Below are 21,917 nucleotides of genomic sequence, written 5' to 3'. Positions count from 1 at the left end.
GGGAGAGGGATCTGCCACTGACCCAGTCGCGGTCCGTGAGCCACCACTGCAGTTGTCTCGCAGTGCCCTCCGAGATCAGGACATGATCGGACAGGTTGCCCTGATGCTGGGTCCACTGAAACTTCAGGTCCCACTGCAGAGCCCGCATCAGCCACCTGGCGTGACGCACCAGAAGGATGCAGGAGGCCATCAGTCCCAGAAGCCGTAGCGTCAACCTGACCGAGACTCGGGATAACGGCTGGAAGATGGGAACCAGAGCCTGAATATCCCGAACCCGCTGCTCGGGTGGATAAACCCGAAACTGCGCCGAGTCGAGAACCGCTCCGATGAAGAGGAGCTTCTGAGAGGGACACAGGTGTGACTTCGGCACATTGATGGAGAACCCCAGCAGGTGCAGGAGGTCGGCCGTAGTCTGGAGGTGGCTGACAACTGTCTGGGGCGTGCCCGCCTTCAACAACCAGTCGTCGAGGTAGGGGAAGACTGATACCCCCTGCCTGCGCAGATGAGCTGCGACCACCGCCATCACCTTCGTGAACACCCGTGGGGCGCTGGTAAGGCCGAAGGGGAGCACGGTAAACTGAAAGTGCTCTTGGCCTACCGTGAACCGCAGGTAACGCCGGTGGGCCGGCAGGACGGGGATGTGGAAATAGGCGTCCTGCAGGTCCAACGCTACCATCCAGTCTCCCGGGTCCAGGGCAGCCAGGACCTGAGCCAAAGTGAGCATCTTGAACTTCTCCGTCCGGAGGAAGCCGTTGACGTTCCGCAAGTCCAAGATAGGGCGTAGGCCCCCTTTGCCCTTCTTGGGCACCAGAAAGTAGTGGGAGTAACATCCACACCCTACTTCTGGCCCAGGAACGCGCTCGATGGCCCTCTTGGCCAAGAGGGCCGCGACCTCCTCTTGCAGAAGTTGCAAGTGATCCCCCGACACATGGTGGTATTGTGGTGGCATGGATGGAGGGGGTGCCTCGAAGGGGAGGGAGTAGCCCCTTCGGACAATCTGCAGCACCCACCTGTCCGAAGTGACTGTATGCCAGTGGGAGAGGTGATGGCGAACCCTGCCCCCCACAGGCGTCACATGGGCCTGAAAACTCGGACTAGGAAGGTTTTGAGGCAGGTGCTGCTGAGGGAGGTGTGGACTGGCCTCGCCGCTGGCCCCGACCGCCGCCACGACGGTTCCCACGTCCGCCACCGCGCTGCTGGACATTTTGCGGTGTGTGGCTGACGGTACGTGGTGGGGCGCCCCTTCCGTGGCCACGAAAGGAGCGAAAGGCACCCGTTTGCTGGCGTGGGGCCGTGAGGCCCAAGGACTTGGCCGTAGCCCTGGAGTCCTTGAAACGTTCCAGCGCATGGTCTGCCTTGTCGCCGAAGAGGCGACGGCCATCAAACGGCGTGTCCAGGAGGGTGGCCTGGACTTCGGCCGAGAAGTTGGCGGACCTCAACCAGGCGTGGCGTCGAACCGCCACCGTCGTTGCCATCGCCCTGCCCAGTGAGTCCGTGGTATCCAGCCCACACCGGATGGAATATCGCGCTGCATCTCGGCCGTCCGCAAGGGCTTGGCCGAGTTTAGCCTGGACCTCCTCCGGGCATCTAGGCAGCACCTCCGCAACCGTGCCCCACAGAGTGTGGGTGTAGCGGCCCAAGAGACAGGCGGTATTCACAGACCGCAGCCCTAAGCTAACAGACAACTGGCCACGTTCCTATCCACAGGGGGGCCTGTGGCGGGCTTGGACCAAGTGCCCAGAAGAACATCACATAAGGCCTCATTGAACGGCAGCAGGGGCTCCGGGGAGCCTGACTGCGGTTTGAGGACCTCAGTGAGGAGGTTAGTCCTCACGGCCGCGACGGGGAGCTGAAGGTTTAAGGCCTTAGCTGCCTTCGTCAACACTACGCTGTAAGCAGAACCCGCCTCCGAAGCCACAGTCGGAGGCGATGTAAATCCAGTGTCTGGCGATGTGTCAATACCACTGGCCTCCCCAAGCTCATATGTCCAGTCCTGCTGTGACTGGCAATCATGTGCCAGAGGGTCCTCGGACCCCTCCCAATGCTACTCGTCACCTGTGTCCTGGAAACCAGGATTAGCAGACAGGGCCTCCTCGTGGAGATAAAAATCCCCAAAGGCCGACGGAATCGGCGCCCAGCGGCGCCCTCCCGACGCCTGGGTAGGACCGTAGGAGACATTGGGGGCGGCAACCACATCGGCTGCCGGGGACGACACCTGAAGGGACGGCGCCGGCGAGGTCGTAAGGTCGACCGGCGAGGTTCCGGATCCAGCGAGGTCCTGCGGCGCCGGGACCGAAGTCGCCAGCGGCGTCGGGGCCGAAGCACCCGACGGCGTCGGGGCCGAAGCACCCGACTCGGAAGGACCTCCAGACAGAACCGATTGGCCCGAAGGCGCCACGGGAACCGACTGAGGAGGGAGGGCCCTCATTGCCATGAGGTACCTCTCGACCTCCTCCGGCGTCGCGCCGTGCCCAGGGACCCGAAGGTGTGGGGCAGGCGGCGACGCTTGCGACTCCCGCGGAGCCGCGTGGGCGGTGTTGCCTGAGTCCCCGGCCGCATCTTGCGAGCATCGGGGCGGGTCGGAGGATCGATGACGTCGCTCCGACCTCTCATGCCTCTTACCTGAGGACTTGGAACCAGACGATCGTTGTCCACTTCCGGAGCGTCGATGACTCCGACCTCGCGACCTGTCCCTCGACCTCCCGTGGGACCGGGACCGGGACCTGGAGCGGCGCGGGGCCGACTGCCTCAGCTCGAGACGCTTGCGGGACTGCTCCCGCCTAGCCTTCGACGTCAGGGCCCGGCAGTCGGAGCAGGATCGATCGTCGTGGTCGAGGCCTAAGCACTTCAGGCACCGGCGATGGGGGTCCGTGACCGACATGAGTCGACCGCACTTCGAGCAAGGCTTGAACCCGGGCATCCCTGGCACCGATAGTCGAGAATTCGACAAAAAGAGAGAGATCAAAAGGATCAAAAATTTCAGTCAAAAATTGACTGGGGGTAGAGCTTCTTCCGGATCTGCGCTAGCTGGCGCGGAAAAAAAGAACTGACGTCAGCGCGCATGGGCGCCGTCTAAGTACTCCGACGACGTCATCCCGGCGCTCACGACGCCGACGACGGACGCGGAGCCGCAGACGACGCCTACCGGCGCGCAGGGGTATTGCTACGCAAAAGTTTCCGGATCCAGTCTGACGCCTGGGGATATTCTAAGGTAAGGAATCTATCACTAACGTGTCTCTTTCAGATATGTCCAGCACAATCAGCAAATATTTACTGTCCCATTTAGCATTATTCAATTTTCCTAGAAAATCCCCAGTGTCTTTTAAAAATGATGGTTAATTAGATTCAAACTCCTGTAAAAAATAATCTACAAATTTTGAAACAGGCTCTAATAGACTTCTTTGTGCTGAAATTATCGGTCTTCCTGGAGTTGGGATAATGTTCTTGTGAACTTTAGGAATGAAGTATAAAATCGGTGCAATAGGATGATCGTTTTTAAGAAATAAAACATTGTTTTTGCTTATTAGACTTCTTCTTTTACATTGAAACAATTCTTTAGAAACCAAGTCTTTGACTTTTTTTTAGGTCTATGAAAGATGTCGTTCTATAACACTCAGTGTCATTTAAATGTTTCATTGCTTCAACCATATATAGTTCTCTAGGCCATAGTACAACATTGCCTCCTTTGTCGGCTTTGTTAATAATGAAATCTTTCTTATCCTTTAACTTGTGCATTAAATTATGATATTGTAGTTCAACATGTCTCATTTTATGGTGTTTAGATTTGACTGTTTTGTTCAATTGTTTTAAATCTTTTGTAACCATGTTGTTAAAAACGTTGATGGCATCTTTCGACATTATGGGTACAAAAGTCGAAGGAGGGCAAAATGGACTAGTCGCTGAACTACTACTAGAAATACCAGTTTCCAATAAGATATCTTGGGTAGGTCTGGATCCTGAATCAATCAGTATCTGTGGCTAAGCCCTGTAGAAGTTTCAGCATTTCTGAGTCAAACGCCTGAAGATTAAAACCTCTATTCCCAGAGATTGATGCCTCACTCACTATTTTCGTGGAGTTCTTTAAATGATAGAATTCAATAAGTTTCAGCTTCCTGATAAATTTGCAGATGTCAATTGGAGATGGAGTGTAATTTAAATTGCTCTCAGGGCAAAATGTCAGTCCGAGCTAAAGTAATTGAGTTTCCGCTGTAGTTAAGATGGTGTCAGAGAGATTAATGATTGCATTGTCTGTGGGCATGTCTGAATTCACCATTTCTTGGTTCTTGTTACCCTCCTCTGGCGTTACCTCTGAACACTCCGCCTCTGCCTCCTAGATTCAGTTCTCCTTCTCCCTGCTTGTACTGAGGATTCCGGGGTCGCAGGGTTTGTCGCCGGGCCTCTCTCAAAAAATTCAGGGGCATATTATCAAGGACAGGTGATACATTATCGCCGCTTTTATCGGCAGGAAACTACCAATAAAGCGGTGATAATGGCCTTGATAATATGCTCTATGAATTCCAATCGAAGCCCATGTTTGATGTGAACACATCTAACATGGGCTTCGATTGGAATTCATAGAGCATATTATCAAGGCCATTATCGCCGCTTTATCGGCAGTTTCCTGCCGTTAAAAGCGGCGATAATGTATCGCCTGTCCTTGATAATATGCTCCTCAGTTCTTCAGCCGGAGTTCACGATAGTGGTGAGGCAGTTGCCATGGCAATACCAAATTCACTGTTGCCGTCTGATTAGTAATTGATAAAGAGCTGGCATCAGAGCTTGTTAAGACAGAATCTTTGGGCTGGATTAGTTGTGGGTGCGGCAGGGATGTTTTATCAACCAATGCTTTTCTTTTATAGGAATCAATTTTTTTTAGAGAAAGTGAATATCCTCCCCGCCTCATACATCTTGTGCAAACTTAAACACCTTCCTTTCTTTAATACTATCTTCAAACTTCTTTAGGCGATCGTTAATTCTATCACAGCCTTTTTTAACTTAATTTTGTTTTTCCTGCTTATCAAGGTCTGCAATAATTTTATCAATTTCTTTGAGAATAATGTCTCTATCTTTTTCGGCATATTTATGAGCATTAAGACCATATTCATAGACGCCTCTAAATTATTAGTTGCCCATTCAACGAGCATGGCGGGATGCGGATTCTAGAACGTAGGCGCAATCATTACTCTTAATCTTCGGGGAACGCAAGTAACATCCCTATATTTCTCCAGGGACTTTTTCTCCTACCGTTTTGTCAATTGAATTTTTTGTAATTTTTCCAATGATTTTAATAAAGTTTTTAAATCACTGTTGTGACCTCAGGTAGAATATCAAATAGGGCTTCGGCCGCTGCTTCGCGGTCTCGTAGCGCGTCCGCGGCGGACATTGCTGCTAAAAATACTTCTGTGTAATGATAAGCACAAAGATGCCTTTTCAATGTCTAGGCATCTAAACAAAATAAAATCAGTCCCGATCTCTCCACCCGTTGGAATTTGAATTGAAGTAGAAAGTTAGGAGGTTCGCTTACAGGAGATATCCCGATCGGCCTCCAGTGTGTCCTCCAACTCCTTAATAACTGGCATTCTTTCTTCTAGTAAACTGCTGCTTCGTAACTTGCAATGCAATGACGGTGGGCAATCCGGACCAATACTCTTTCCGTGTTAGAGATTCTTGCTGGCGCGATGGCGGCTGCAAGCCGGGTTGCCTAAATCGGAGAGAAGGTCCGTAAGCTGGAGACAGCCTTCCTCCAGCAGGATTAATAGCAGAGCAAATCCTGGATCGTCACCAAACTTCCACAGCGCACAAACACAGGTATGGACCACTTCAAGGGACGTAGTGAAACTGCTGTGCTCTATATTAATACCATCATTACAGCAACCAGTCAATCCTGGCCAGTGCCTCAGCATGATGCGTTTCGACCGATAAGACTCGGTCTTGTTCCCATAACGCGCTACAAGACAACATGTGTTTAAATAGTGAAAGTGTTTTGAAATAAGAGCGAAAAAAACGCACCTGTTTGCAATTGAGCCAAAGTTACACAACGTGTAGACAGTGAAGACATACTATTGATGGCAACACAATGGGTAAAGAGTACATTCATTGTATAAATATGTGGAATCAATATTTAAACACTCATTAATATAAATAGTGAAAAGAAAAATAATAAATATTAAAGAACTACATATAAAAAGAGGAAGGACATGATTAATTAATTACATGATTAATGCCTATACAGATAAATACCAACTTAAATGTTAAATACTTCTTACATATAAATGGTCGGCAAAAAAGTGGAATAATCTTCCCCCATAGCTGTATTGTGCAAAGTTATGCATGTAAACTAATACTCATGTGCAAATATTCAACAACTACAGAAAATGTCTCAAGTTAGGGAGTCACTTATGTCAGTGCGTTTTTAAGAGTGCAAAAGTGCAAATGTGAAAGTGCTTAAATAATACCTAAAAATGAATACTTAAAATAGAGGACAGGAGCCCCCGGGGAAGCCCATAAAAATTGGGTGAATCAAGTGGCTAGCAGCATAACAGCTTGAGTGTAGGGCAAGTGCCCTTACTCGACCAGAGCATGTAATGAAAATAGGATAATGCAATGGTTCTCAACAAGAAACCACCTATCTCAATCTATGGACAGTAGACGTTAGGGAGAATAAAGGGGAGAAACAGAAAGGGAGTCATGAATAAATATACTAGTAGTGGATAAAATACAGGGATACTTGGATACAGCACCGAAGAAATCTGAGGGTTCCAGTCAGATAGCAAAATATAAATGTACGGGATAGATTCATAAGAAGTTGTGCAAATCCTTCCCCATGTTAAGGCCATTCGGCATCTTAGTGTCGAGTTCGAGGATGAATTTAGATTCAAGTTGTCTTAACTGGCGTTCTCTATTGCCTCCACGAATTGATAGAGGAACTGCCCCAATCACAAAGTAATCTAAATCCTTTAATTTTTTGTTGTGGGCTAATTTCAGGTGTCTTGCAACGGGATAAATGGGATCGGAATTTACTGCGGCTCTGAGGTGTTGTAGTATGCGGTTGTACACTTGGAGCTTAGTGCTCCCTACATACTGCAAGCTGCATGTACACCAAAGCACATAGACTTCGAAGTCTATACAGCAAGTAAAATAACCTTGTATCTTAACAGGGGTATTGCTAAAGGCAGTCATGTATTCTGTTGTGTTCGTCCCAAATTTGCAAGCCCTTTAAAGAAGCCACACTTAGATGATAACCATGTAGTGGTGGTTGTGACTCCTGTGCTGTTTCTTATCAAGTTATCTCTCATAGCAGGTGACCTTCTAAAAGTTAAAACAGGTGAAGCTGGTAACATTTGAGACAGTGTGAGGTCAGTATGCACTATTGGCCAGTTTTACTGCACAATACTCCTAATCTGTTTTTGCTGTCAAGAATAGGCAGTAATAAGCCTAACTACTTGGGTCTTATCTTTCATAGTGATGGCGTTATTAACTGCAGTCTCAATCTGGGGGTTGGAAATGACTAGGCAGGTGTCATGTGATAAGGAATTGGCTTTCATATGGGCAGAATTCAGATATTTAGACCAATAGCCAAGGAATAAAAATCTTTGTACAGGTTCATTCTGACAGATTTCTAAATCCTTGTCATTGCTGCAAATACGGCGGATTTGCAGAAATTCTCCATATGGGATGCTGCGAATTAGATGTTTAGGGTGGGAACTGTCGCATGGAGGACAGAGTTCCCCGCCGAATCTTTCCTGTTCAGTTTAGTGTATAGAGCACCATACTCGACATAAACTAATACATCTTAAAATTCCACATTCGTAGGACTAATGGTGGCAGTAAAATTAAGATTTAGCGCGTTGGTGTTTAGGGTGTCCACAAAATTCATGGCTGATGTTTTAGAACCCTTCCAAATGAAACACATATCATCTATGTAATGCCATCAATGGCAAATATGGTTTTGGACACTTCTCCTTGTTGACCCCTGAGGACATGCTCTTCCCACCAGCCCACATGTAAACATGCGTAGCTAGGGGAGAAGCATGCCCCCATAGCCACTCCTCGTAGTTGATGGTAGTCTAATTTGTTGAATAGAAAGAAATTATTTTTGAGACACAACTCAATCATTTCAATTAACATTCTGTTGTGTTCAAGAAAACCAATATCACGTTGCCCCAAAAAGTAAGTTACTGCATTTATACCATCCGCATGACAGATACTTGTTTATAGCGATGCTATGTCCATCACAATCAGCAAATATTCACTGTCTCATTTATTATTCAATTCATTATTTCAATTTTAAAAATGATGGTAAATTAGATAAAAACTCCTGTAAAAAATAATCTACAAATATTGAAACAGGCTCTAATAGACTTTTTTGTGCTGAAAGGATCGGTCTTCCTGGAGTGGGGATAATGTTCTTGTGAACCTTAGGAATGAAGTATAAAATCGGTGTATTAGGATGGTCATATTTTTAGGTCTATGAAAAATACCGCCCTATAACACTCAGGGCCAGATGTAGGTCGCCAATTACCGGTCGGTAACGGCCGATTTCAGCTGTTACCAACCGGTAATTGGTTTTTGAGATGTAGGGGCCATTATTTTACAGAATCAGTAAATTTACTGATTCTGTAAAATACCGAATCGGTAATTTTACCGATTTGGTAAATCCCAGATGTAGGTAGCACTGTTTACAGTGCTACAGGCCTTCAGAATTCGGTATTTTATCACCCAATACAATTGGGTGGTAAAATACCGAATTCAGGTGTACATGCACATCTGTGCATGTACACCTGTGCCATGTAACACACAGACATGCCCTTAGGGCATGTATGTGTGCCACATGGCACACAAGCCTGGAATTGGGGTGCTACAGGGTGTCAAAGTGACACCCCGTTCACCCTTGCAGGATTCTGTATTTACTGATTCGGTAAATACCGAATCGGTATTTACTATTGATTCCTATCTGCTTAAAGGCCCATAGGAATCAATAGGAAATACTGATTCGGTATTTACCGAATCGGTAAATACCGAATCATACCGATTCCGTAATTCTAAAATAAGAATTACCTACATCAGCCCCCTTCCTATTTACCTACTCTTAAATACCGAATCGGTATGATTCGGTATTTAAGAGTAGGTAAATATGAATTACCTACATCTGGCCCTCAGTGTCATTTAAATGTTTCATTGCTTCAACCATATAGAGGTCTCTAGGCCATAGTACAACATTGCCTCCTTTGTCGGCTTTGTTAATGATGAGATCTTTCTTATACTTTAACTTGTGCATTAAATTATGATATTGTAGTTCAACATGTCTCATCCTATGGTGTTTAGATTTGACTGTTTTGTTCAATTGTTTTAATTCTTCTGTAACCATGTCGTTAAAATCGTCAATGGCATCTTTTGGCATTATGGGTACAAAATATACATATATATTCACACACACACACACACGTGGCACAGTTGATTTTGTTTTTTTTCTTTGAAAACGTTTATTAAGCAAGCAATCTTACATAGCTAAGAAGAGATAACATCTAACAAAAACAAACTAGGTCTGGTAAAAACTTTAAACAACTGTTTACAGTGTGGCATAAATTCTATTTAAGAAAAAGGTATGGTTTGTTGTTTGAACATAAGTAATATGTTATATAAAACATTTTTCACCACGTAGACTCCAGATAAGGCTTCATTTCTTCCATTCGTTCTTCTCATAGTCCCAGTGGGATGAGAAGCCGGTCACAGGGTTGACCCTCATATCAAGCATTTTCTTTGTCTGCATTGCAATCCAATCTTCGGAGAATGTGTGAGGAACATCACCATACACTGAAAAGTAAAAAAGAAACATTCAAAGTCAAATATTTCTCAATAATCCTAAGGAACATTGAACGTTGATAGGAAGCATCTGTTCAGTTTAAAAAACTGAAGTGTTAAATGAACATTAATCAATTATGCCTTTCACCAGGTAATTCCAGGCGCAGCCGGCACTGGCAAGAGAGGTGGGCGGGGCTGGGGCAGTGGGGATGGGGTGGCATGGAAACATTTTATTAAATCTTTTCTTAAATACATAAGAGAAAACATTTCTTATATTGATGGTAAGGACAGCTTTCGGACCAAAAGTAGATATTGTCTATTTTAATGTTTTCGACAGTCTATTATTTATGCAATACAAATATAGTTACAGATAAAGGTTTAAAGTATTTGCACCATATAAACTCTTGCTTCACTGGTTTTATCTAGCAAAAGATAGTAAGAAGAACCTTACTGAGTAGGTACTGGAAAAATTACGAGAAGGAGCCAATTAGGCAGTGCTTAATTTGTAAAAAATACAAGTGCCAGGGCTCTTGTCAGGAGGCCACTGTAGCTTGCACCACACATTGCCCATGCCATGCTGCCAATGGTAGTAACAACACAACTACTAACCAACATACGCCTGCAGGGGTGACAATTCAGACTATTCCAGTCCCCTAAAGCTATAAGAATGGCTTGGGCAGCTGGTAATAGTAATTTTTAATGTATACTGAATTAGTAGTTGAGTTTTGTGGTAATGTCAGACAGTGCCACAAGTGCCGGTGTTGACAATTAAGTGCCGGCGCCAAGCACCGGGAAGCACCGGCTCAAATTAAGCACTGCCAATGTAATAAAAGAGATCTAGTGTATTTGAATACTGTAGGATTCGGAAGGGACATCACTATTTTTTACTGTGAAAATATCCTCTGAAATGTCGATAAATGTTCGGTAATTTAGAAGATTAATATAGTAAATAGCACAGTACTACATTGTTAGACCTGTCTGGCTTTTTGCGTAGTCCCTCCAATTTATTATTTATTTTGTCCCCTTTTTGCCCCTCATACCCTTGATAATTTTTGTCCACTAACTTTTTATAGGTGTTGGTCAAGGGGATAGGTGTTCTTTTTCCCCCTCATAGTTTTTCACCTCAGGCCCAGAGGCCTGTTCTGACAGGAAAAGTTGGAACCACAAAATGGTGGCTACCAACTGCCCTAACTGCCAAACCCAGAACTTGCCCATAGACTAGTATAGGGCGTTCCAGAACCTTCTGGTCCTTTCTGGACCACTGAGGGTCAGCCTATATAAGGCGGAATGCTGGGCAGCCATTTTGTCTACCTGAGAGAGTCAGCTGGAGGACAGGCTGTAGCTAAGGGTGGGAAGAGGCTAGTCATAGGTTTGACCTCCTGGACTGGGAAGCTGCCTTACTGATCCACCACACTATCCCCCTTTGGGTTACTTGTCCTGACCCCGCTGTTGAGGGTTACTGGAGACCCTGGGCGCCTAGCTTGCCCCTTGTCTAAATCATACAGGGGAAGTCTTCAGGAGAAGGAGACTGCAGCGCTGCGGAGCGCAGTCCTCTGCCCAGTAAAGGAACTAAAGGGAAGTGATCCCCAGGATATTATTACAGGGGTTGTAGGGATTGTGAGCTGGTGAGGAGTCTATCGCCACGCATTACAGGTTATCCCCCCCTTTTCCCTCTACCTGGGCTGCCCTTGCTCAAGTGAACTCCTTGTGACTGACGTAGGGCTGGGAGCGTGCTCTCCTCGAGGCGCTTTGTGGGGCGCTGGCGGCGTGATCAGGCCGCCTGTGTGCCTGTGTCCTGTGGTAGCAGTGGGCGCTGGAGTGAAGGATCGTTTCCGGCGCTGTGTCCTGTCAGCGCTAACCAGGCATAGGAGCGAGTGAGCCGGTGTTTGGGGGCGGAGCCGGAGGAAGCCGAACTGAGCAGACTCCAGTTGAAGCCGTTGCTCGCTCGCGCATGCCCGGTCGCTCCGCTTCTCGACAGGAAGGCGGAGGCGGGACCAGGCGGGAAGGCGCCGAGAGCAGAGCAGAGGCTTAGGCGTGTGGTATCGTCTTCCCCCACTCGAGCGCCTCACGAAGGAGCTGGCGGAGCAGGAGGGGGGACGGAGGAGCCCGGCAGCCTGCAGTAAACAGAGATCTCTTTTCCCCGCTCGAGCGCTACCAGAGGAGTTGGCGCGAGCGGGAGAGAGGAGAGAGGTGCCCCGGGAGGATGGTGAGCCTTCTCAGCCCTTGGCCCCCCTGTTCCCTGTCAAGCGGATACCCCCACTCACTGGCACCTCAAGAACCCGACCACAAGTAAGGAGAGTTACACGAGGGCAGGGGAGCAAGACTTCACAAGTAGGGGACTAAAGAGTCCCTTCCAGAGGGTGGAGCGCCCTTGGTTAATTCCTGAGGGGTCTATATGAAACGTTGCTCTGCTTGGAATAGCACCTTTACAGTTGTCAGCAGTGAGGAGGAAGGGAAGGAGTCCCCTTTGCTGGAGGAGTATAGACTCTTCTACAAGAAAACTACTGCTCTTTGTTGAAAGTGATGCTCAAACCTGTAGGGAACTAACCTAGCTTAGTCATTGCTTGTTTCTCCAACAGTGTCATGAGATGAGGGGAGTAGCTTGTGGGAGACAAGTATAGTACACTGTATAGTGACAATATCTAATCAAATTCTGGAGTCTGAGTGGATGCACTATTGATATTGATTATTGATTTAAGTAAGCCAATCTGAAAGTGTTATCACTGATTTCATGACTAAAGTAATGTATTGTTGAACCTAGATGATTAATTGCTCAGTAGTTTAAAAGTATTCTTGTTATATCCCAAACAAACTGAAGTGTAATTAGTTGTGAACTCTGAAAGTAAAAGTGCAAAGATATTATTTTTATAAACCAGCTCATATTTTCCTAACAAATTGATGTAGTGTCCTTTTTAAGTGTTATTGGGTGGATTTACTGCTGGGTGGTTTGCAACCTTCACACTTGTGCCTCTGAAATGCATGTCTTGCCCTAGGCCAGGCTACCCTAGGTGACCTGACATCCCAGGTTCTAACAGATTGGTGCCTAGCGGTGGGATTCTGACTTGGTTGCAGCTACTCATTAGTAATTCAACGCAATACACTGACCTACACCAGGAGTTTTCTCCTTGCGGCCCTCCTAATTTGAATTTTGTTTTTTTCAAATTTATTTCTGGTGGTGGGTGGAGGTTAACCTCAGGTCACTTCTTGGTTTTCTCCTGTATGCTTAATTTATTCCATAGGAAAAGATGGAATTAAATTTTGAAGAACTAGAGTCTTACACCGTGACCCAACTCAAGGAATGGTGTCAGCAACAGGGGGTATTCTTTAACAAAGGTGCCAGGAAAGTCGAGTTGCTGAAAAGCATCAGGGCATGGGTGGAAGCTCATCTAGTGGAGGAACAGGACACAGAAGGGAGTGACAGGGACACTGTCCTGGAGACTGCAATGTTGTACCAAGCTGGGAGGGGGAATCTGTTGACAGGTCCCAGGACACCTTCGAGAGTGGGCAGCAGCGTCTCGGAGAGGGGTTTGACTGACGCCGAGCTAGAAGATAGGAGGGAGGAGAGGAGACGAAGTTGGAATTAGCTAGGATGGATATGGAAAGGGAGGACAAGAGGTTAGCCCATGAGCGAACCATCAAGGAGATGGACCTACAAGCTTTATCACTAAGATCTCCCAATCCAGATAATGGTGGCAGCGAAATTAAGGTGAACACCAGGGAACCCAGACCCTATTTACCCAAAGATGTCATCGCCAGTTACACCACAGGCGATGACATTGCCAAATGGTTGGCCGCCTACGAAGTTTCTTTAAGGGCTCACGGGATCCTAGAAACTCACTGGGGGGTGGGCTGTATAAATACATGCCACCTGCTGGCAGAGACACCTTGTTGGCTCTGGAGCAGGATGAGCAAACCCACTACCCTACAATGAAGGTGGCACTGGTGAAGAAGTTTGGACTTACCCCTGAAAGATACAGACAGAAATTCAGGGGAAGTCACAAACTGAGTACCCAGAATTGGGTAGACTTCTTAGACTACGCCAAGAAAGCTTTGGAGGGTTGGGTCAAGAGCAGCGAGGTGAAAGATTATGAGGGGCTGTACAATCTATTTTTGAAAGAACACCTCCTCGAGAAATGTTTTCCCGAGCTGCGCCAACACCTGGTGGACAGCAAGCTGACCAATCCCCGGAAGCTTGCAGAGGAGGCGGACACTTGGGCGAGCACCCGGGTGTCCTCAAAGGGAACTGGAGGGGATTCTCAAAAAGCCGGACAGGGCGCCCCCCAGAATAAGGAGGGGGGAGATAAAAAGAAGGAGTTCTCCAAAGGTCCCCAAAATAATTTCCAAGGAAAGGGAGCAGGTTTCACCCCTAGGGCAAACCCGCCCAAAAACCCTAATCCTGGCCAAAGCCAGCAGCCAAGGGTTCTCCACTGTTTTGAATGTGGTGGTGTTGGACATTATAAGGGAGATGTCAGATGCCCAAAGAGACCACCCCCTCCCACCGGAGGAAAGTCACCGGGAGTAGCTAGTGTAGCGCTCGGGGAGGAGTTGCCCTTAGATAAGGGGGGTGAGTGGGCGGGCGTCACCTTAGTGTCCCTGGGAGAGCGGGAGATGGTTCCAAAGATCCAGGTGCCCCCAAATACTACAAGGTATGGGCAACGGGTCACCATCAATGGCCAGAGAGGGGAGGCTCTGAGAGATACCGGAGCCAGTATGACTATGGTGAGAAGTCAACTGGTGTCTCCAGAGCAGGTGGTTCCCAATGTACTCCACCCCGCCGCGATGGCTGACGGCAGAATGGGCCACTATCCAGTGGCTGAGGTTCCCTTTGAGTGGGAGGGGGTTGCAGGTTCACTTCGAGTTGCCGTAAGCCCTGCTGTGCCAGTCGATTGTCTGTTGGGGAATGATATGGAGCACAACACTTGGAGAGAGGTGGAATACCGGACGCATTCTGCGATGCTGGGTACACCTGACTGGGCATGTGTAAGCACACGGTCTGTGACTGCCCGGAGAGGGAGTTCGCCTGGGTTGGAGCCTGGAACAATGGCCCAACCCGCTGCTAAAAAGGGACAGACCCGGAGACAGGAAGAGCCTGCTCCGGCTTCCACACCCCATGAGACAGATCGGCCACCTGCGGTGGAGGACCAGGAGTCTGTGGAGGGGGAAGTAGACTCTCTGGAGGATTTACCCATCCCTGCTGAGTGGCATGTGGAGGGAGGTCCTACCAGAGAGGAATTCTGTAAGGGGCAGAGGGAGTGCCCTACCCTTGAGGGACTGAGGCGACAGGCTGAAGCCCAAGCAGCAGGTGATGTTACGGGACACTACCATATTTACTGGGAGGATGGACTCCTCTACAGTGAACCCAAGGTACCCTTACCTGGTTCGTCAAGGGCCTTGGTAGTCCCGCAACAATTCCGAGCCTTTCTGCTGGAATTGGCTCATGCGATACCCCTGGCAGGACACTTAGGCCAGGACAAGACCTTTGCACGGCTTGTCCTCCACTTTTACTGGCCTCAGATGAAAGTGGCGTCCAACACCTACTGTCGGACATGTGTATCCTGCCAGGCCAGTGGGAAAACAGTGGTGAAGCTAAAGGCTCCCCTGGAACCACTTCCAGTCGTTAGCACACCCTTTGAGAGGGTGGGCATCGACATTGTAGGGCCTTTAGATCCACCAACCACAGCTGGTCACAGGTTCATCCTGGTCCTGGTGGATCATGCCACACGGCACCCAGAGGCAATTCCTCTGAGGACAGTCACTGCACCTGTGGTGGCTAGAGCCCTAATGGGGATCTTTACCCGAGTGGGATTCCCCAAGGAAGTTGTGTCCGACAGGGGGACCAACTTCATGTCAGCGTACATGCGGGCAATGTGGAAGGAGTGTGGAGTGACCTACCGGTTCACCACTCCTTATCACCCCCAGTCAAATGGACTGGTTGAGAGGTTTAATAAGACCTTGAAGGGCATGATCAGAAGTCTGCCCGAAAGCCTGCGGAGGAAATGGGACGTCCTCCTACCCTGTTTGCTCTTTTCTTACAGGGAAGTGCCACAGAAGGGAGTGGGCTTCAGCCCCTTTGAGCTTCTGTATGGGCACCCTGTACGCAGTCCTCTCACCCTGGTGAAGGATGGTTGGGAGAAGTCTCCCAGGAAACCCCCCCAGGATGTGGTGAGCTACATGCTGGCCTTCAGGAGCCAAATGGCGAAGTTGTGGAAGCAGGCTTCTGACAACTTGGAGGCCAGCTAGGCAGTCATGAAAGAGTGGTATGACCACAATGCTCACCAGGTGGAATTGCAGCCTGGCCAGAAAGTGTGGGTGATGGAGCCTGGAGAGCTTAGCGCCCTCCAGGATCGCTGGACAGGCCCCTTTGAAGTGTTGGAGAAGAAGGGTAAGGCCACATACCTGGTGGACCTTAAGACCCCTCGGCAGCCCCTACGGGTGCTGCATGCCAACCGTCTCAAACCCCACCATGAGAGGCCCGAGGTCATGTTGATGATGGTGACTGATGGGGAAGAGGAAGCGGAAAGCGAACCTCTCCCAGATCTATTCTCGTCTCAAGAGAAGGATGGGTCAGTGGAGGGAGTGATTCTCTCTCCCACTCTAACTCCTGAGCAACGGGAGGACTGCCGCCAGGTCCTGGAGCAGTACTCTACGTTGTTCTCCCTTGTCCCGGGAAGGACTCACCTGTGTACCCATGATGTGGACACAGGGGATAGCCCACCAGTGAAGTCGAAGACCTACCGGCTTTCCGACAAGGTGAAGGCTAGCATCCATGGAGAGGTTGCCAAGATGCTAGAGCTGGGAGTTATTGAACCTTCTAACAGCCCTTGGTCCAGTCCGGTGGTGCTCGTGCCAAAAGCCGCACCACCAGGCACCACACCTGAACTGAGGTTCTGTGTGGATTACCGAGGACTGAACTCAGTCACAAAGACTGATGCTCATCCGATCCCTAGGGCGGATTAATTAATTGACCGGCTAGGAGCTGCCCAATATCTGAGTACCTTTGACCTCACTTCAGGGTACTGGCAGATCTCCTTGACAGATGGAGCAAGGGAAAGGTCAGCCTTCTCCACGCCTGAGGGACACTTCCAGTTCTGTGTGATGCCCTTTGGGCTCAAGAACGCCCCTGCCACATTTCAGCGGCTGGTGAACCAGGTCCTCTCTGGAATGGAGAGTTTCTCTGCTGCTTACCTGGATGACATTGCTGTCTTCAGTAGCAGTTGGGAGGACCATTTGCAGCATTTGCAAGCAGTTCTCCAGGCCCTGAAACAAGCTGGATTGACAATCAAGGCCAGCAAATGCCAGATTGGGCAGGGGTCGGTTGTGTACCTTGGACACTTGGTGGGTAGGGGGACTGTGCAGCCCCTGCAGGCGAAGATTGAGGCAATCATGGCCTGGGAACCCCCCAAGACACAGACTGAGGTCCGAGCTTTCCTGGGCCTCACAGGCTACTACCGTCGCTTTGTGAAGGGGTATGGCACTATTGTAGCGCCCCTCACAGAGCTCACCTCAAAGAAACAACCTCGACGGATAGTTTGGACGGGAGCTTGTCAGCAAGCTTTTGTGAAACTGAAGCAGGCAATGTGTGCAGCACCGGTCCTGAAGGCCCCAGACTTCTCCAAGGAGTTCATTGTCCAAACAGATGCATCAGAACATGGCATTGGGGCAGTGTTATCGCAACTAAATGAAGAGGGCCTGGATCAGCCTGTAGTCTTCTTATCCAGGAGACTGCTTCCCCGGGAACAGAAGTGGAGTGCAATTGAGAGGGAAGCTTTTGCGGTGGTGTGGGCACTGAAGAAGCTGCGGCCATACCTCTTTGGCTCGCGCTTCCTGGTTCAGACTGACCACCGCCCCCTTCGTTGGCTGATGCAAATGAAGGGGGAAAATCCCAAGCTGTTGAGGTGGTCCATCTCCCTACAGGGAATGGACTTCCGGGTGGAACATCGGCCTGGAGTGGACCACGCCAATGCAGACGGTCTCTCCAGGTATTTCCGCCTTAGTGATGAGGACTCCCAAGGGGTTGGGTAGTTCTCCCCACTTTCAGCTGGGGGGGACGCGTGTTAGACCTGTCTGGCTTTTTGCGTAGTCCCTCCAATTTATTATTTATTTTGTCCCCTTTTTGCCCCTCATACCCTTGATAATTTTTGTCCACTAACTTTTTATAGGTGTTGGTCAAGGGGATAGGTGTTCTTTTTCCCCCTCATAGTTTTTCACCTCAGGCCCAGAGGCCTGTTCTGACAGGAAAAGTTGGAACCACAAAATGGTGGCTACCAACTGCCCTAACTGCCAAACCCAGAACTTGCCCATAGACTAGTATAGGGCGTTCCAGAACCTTCTGGTCCTTTCTGGACCACTGAGGGTCAGCCTATATAAGGCGGAATGCTGGGCAGCCATTTTGTCTACCTGAGAGAGTCAGCTGGAGGACAGGCTGTAGCTAAGGGTGGGAAGAGGCTAGTCATAGGGTTGACCTCCTGGACTGGGAAGCTGCCTTACTGATCCACCACACAATCCCCCTTTGGGTTATGTTATATTATGTTATGTTATTGGGGTTGCTTATATAGCGCACGGCTACTCCAGGGAGTGTCCCGGCAGGTTACTTGTCCTGACCCCGCTGTTGAGGGTTACTGGAGACCCTGGGCGCCTAGCTTGCCCCTTGTCTAAATCATACAGGGGAAGTCTTCAGGAGAAGGAGACTGAAGCGCTGCGGAGCGCAGTCCTCTGCCCAGTAAAGGAACTAAAGGGAAGTGATCCCCAGGATATTATTACAGGGGTTGTAGGGATTGTGAGCTGGTGAGGAGTCTATCGCCACGCATTACAGGTTATCCCCCCCCTTTTCCCTGTACCTGGGCTGCCCTTGCTCAAGGGAACTCCCTGTGACTGACGTAGGGCTGGGAGCATGCTCTCCTCGAGGCGCTTTGTGGGGCGCTGGCGGCGTGATCAGGCCGCCTGTGTGCCTGTGTCCTGTGGTAGCAGTGGGCGCTGGAGTGAAGGATCGTTTCCGGCGCTGTGTCCTGTCAGCGCTAACCCGGCATAGGAGCGAGTGAGCCGGTGTTTGGGGGCGGAGCCGGAGGAAGCCGAACCGAGCAGACTCCAGTTGAAGCCGCTGCTCGCTCGCGCAGCTTCTCGACAGGAAGGCGGAGGCGGGACCAGACGGGAAGGCGCCGAGAGCAGAGCAGAGGCTTAGGCGTGTGGTATCGTCTTCCCCCGCTCGAGCGCCTCACGAAGGAGCTGGCGCGAGCGGGAGGGGGGACGGAGGAGCCCGGCAGCCTGCAGTAAACAGAGATCTCTTTTCCCCGCTCGAGCGCTACCAGAGGAGCCGGCGCGAGCGGGAGAGAGGTGCCCCGGGAGGCTGGTGAGCCTTCTCAGCGCTTGGCCCCCCTGTTCCCTGTCAAGCGGATACCCCCACTCACTGGCACCTCAAGAACCCGACCACAAGTAAGGAGAGTTACACGAGGGCAGGGGAGCAAGACTTCACAAGTAGGGGAATAAAGAGTCCCTTCCAGAGGGTGGAGCGCCCTTGGTTAATTCCTGAGGGGTCTATATGAAACGTTGCTCTGCTTGGAATAGCACCTTTACAGTTGTCAGCAGTGAGGAGGAAGGGAAGGAGTCCCCTTTGCTGGAGGAGTATAGACTCTTCTACAAGAAAACTACTGCTCTTTGTTGAAAGTGATGCTCAAACCTGTAGGGAACTAACCTAGCTTAGTCATTGCTTGTTTCTCCAACAGTGTCATGAGATGAGGGGAGTAGCTTGTGGGAGACAAGTATAGTACACTGTATAGTGACAATATCTAATCAAATTCTGGAGTCTGAGTGGATGCACTATTGATATTGATTATTGATTTAAGTAAGCCAATCTGAAAGTGTTATCACTGATTTCATGACTAGAGTAATGTATTGTTGAACCTAGATGATTAATTGCTCAGTAGTTTGAAAAGTATTCTTGTTATATCCCAAACAAACTGAAGTGTAATTAGTTGTGAACTCTGAAAGTAAAAGTGCAAAGATATTATTTTTATAAACCAGCTCATATTTTCCTAACAAATTGGTGTAGTGTCCTTTTTAAGTGTTATTGCGTGGATTTACTGCTGGGTGGTTTGCAACCTTCACACTTGTGCCTCTGAAATGCATGTCTTGCCCTAGGTCAGGCTACCCTAGGTGACCTGACATCTCAGGTTCTAACATACATTTACTAGGCACATGTGCAATAAGCTAGTGAAAGAGTGTTTACATGGGAAGCCAGGACGAAATAGTAGCCACCAGCTGCTGAATCTACAATTTAATGACACTATCTTCATTCACTCAATCGATAACTGGGTAATAATGGGCTGTAAGGAAATAACAAGTGGATCGGTTTGGCACAACTATTGCTTCAGAAGTTCTCATTCATGTGCAGTGTAAGGGTCCTTGATACAAACAAATCTCTGGGACGGCATATAATGAAGTATAAATCAGTTGTTTAAAAATCAGATTTAACAGAACAAGTAAAATGTAGGGAACCTTGAGTGAAGTTACATACAATACCTACAATGTTTAAAATTATGATATTTTTACTATTTGCATATACATGACATAAATAGAGATACCTAAGTGTTTAGCGCAATATGCTTCATTTGTTAAAATGAAAGTACAAACAAATAAACTAGTAGGGCCATATTATCAAGAAAGGGCGATACATTAATGCCGCTTTTATCGGCAGGAAACTGCAGCTAAAGTGGCGATAATGTGCTTGATAATAGGCCCTTGTGAATTCCCATAGAAGCCCAGGTTCTGGTGTTAACCTGGGCTTCTATGGGAATTGGCAAGGGCATATTATCAAGCCCATTATCGCCGCTTTAGCGGCAGTTTCCTGCCGATAAAAGCGGCGATAATGTATCGCCCTTTCTTGATAATATGGCCCCAGGTATTTTTACGGTTTCTGAGGTTTACTGCCTTCTACATTTAAGAGCCTCATTTATTTTCAGTTGTGGATTTCCAAAAGGTTAAGAGCAAAGCTATGCATTTCCTTTGAAGGTATCTGCATGAGTTAAATAATCTTGACCCCAAAACGCCCCTTCTCGGTCCATTACTCATATTTTTCATCTGGTTTGAAGCCACTCTATTCTGCATTATTCACAGTCTACATTCACTAAGGCAATTCTTAATCCATTAATAATAAAATACAACGTTAGAAGAGGGTCCTAGGGCTGGATTACCGACCCAACAGACACATGCCCTATTGACACTATAAAGACGAAAAATATGTCTGGGGGTCAAAGAATGCTATTATCTTACTGTGTAAATATCTGAAATGGTGCTGTGAGATGGACAAAGGTAAGACTAATATGTGAAAATGTGTGTCATACTGCACTTAAATTCCTGAATTTGGAAAAAAGTGCCCATCAGCTCCCGCCCGGTACCGCCCTATACATCATTTGGGCTCTCCTACCCAGGAAAAAGTACAGTCTGTCTATGTGTGTGATATTGACAGACGGACAACTTCAAGAAAATCAAGAGTTGTACATTGGGTAGGACCGGAAAATTTTATGTGTCCAGGTAACTGGATTACAGTGCCAAAAATAACATTTTGTGATGAGAAGGTGCAGATAATAAAATTAGGTTGTAGTTGAGTGGATAAGAAAATTATTTTATTAGGTTCCCTCAATACTCCCAATATTAAAATATAGGAAAACAAGCAGATTTAACATAATATCTGCAGGTCAGTAGGGTCGACATGTTTCAGCAAATGTGACTCTAAATATGTCACTGCTTTCTTCAGGACCTTGATGTTAATGACTACTGCACAAAAATAGAAAAATATCACCTGTATACTTTTCTCGGTGTTGCACAGTCCTCTCCTCTGTGACTAAAGGTGAAAGAAAAAGAGAACAATGCACCACAACAAACCAAAACACAGAAAGATTAGCACATAGGCATAAACATTTAGTGTAGCCATATGATGTGAATACTTCACCATATCTACAGAAATGGTATAAAAATCACCATTATCTCAAATCTGGACTTTTAGCCATCTTACCTAATCGGTAGGAGGATATGCACCACCCCACCTGGCTGCTGCTCAGGTAAGAGGAGCACTGCTCTAGTGAAAACACAAAACAAGACAAACCACTTAAACTAACTTCAAT

General features: G+C 48.1%; 1 protein-coding gene across 1 annotated transcript in view; it reads right to left on the bottom strand.

Moving 5' to 3' along the window:
• Positions 1-9,453: 9,453 nt before the first annotated feature.
• Positions 9,454-21,917, bottom strand: part of LOC147722749 (cytochrome c oxidase subunit 4 isoform 1, mitochondrial-like) — a 370,649-nt gene continuing 358,185 nt past the window's right edge. Inside the window, exon 5 of the mRNA XM_086966886.1 lies at positions 9,454-9,813. Within this exon, the coding sequence (XP_086823012.1) occupies positions 9,677-9,813 (137 nt within the window). The 3' untranslated portion in view covers positions 9,454-9,676. The remainder of the gene's footprint in view (positions 9,814-21,917) is intronic.

The sequence above is a fragment of the Lissotriton vulgaris genome, chromosome 4_1, assembly GCF_964263255.1.
Source record: "Lissotriton vulgaris chromosome 4_1, aLisVul1.2, whole genome shotgun sequence".
In the NCBI taxonomy this organism is placed as follows: domain Eukaryota; kingdom Metazoa; phylum Chordata; class Amphibia; order Caudata; family Salamandridae; genus Lissotriton; species Lissotriton vulgaris.
The sequence above is the reverse complement of the archived record's forward strand: the minus strand, read 5'-3'. Positions and strand labels throughout refer to the sequence as shown.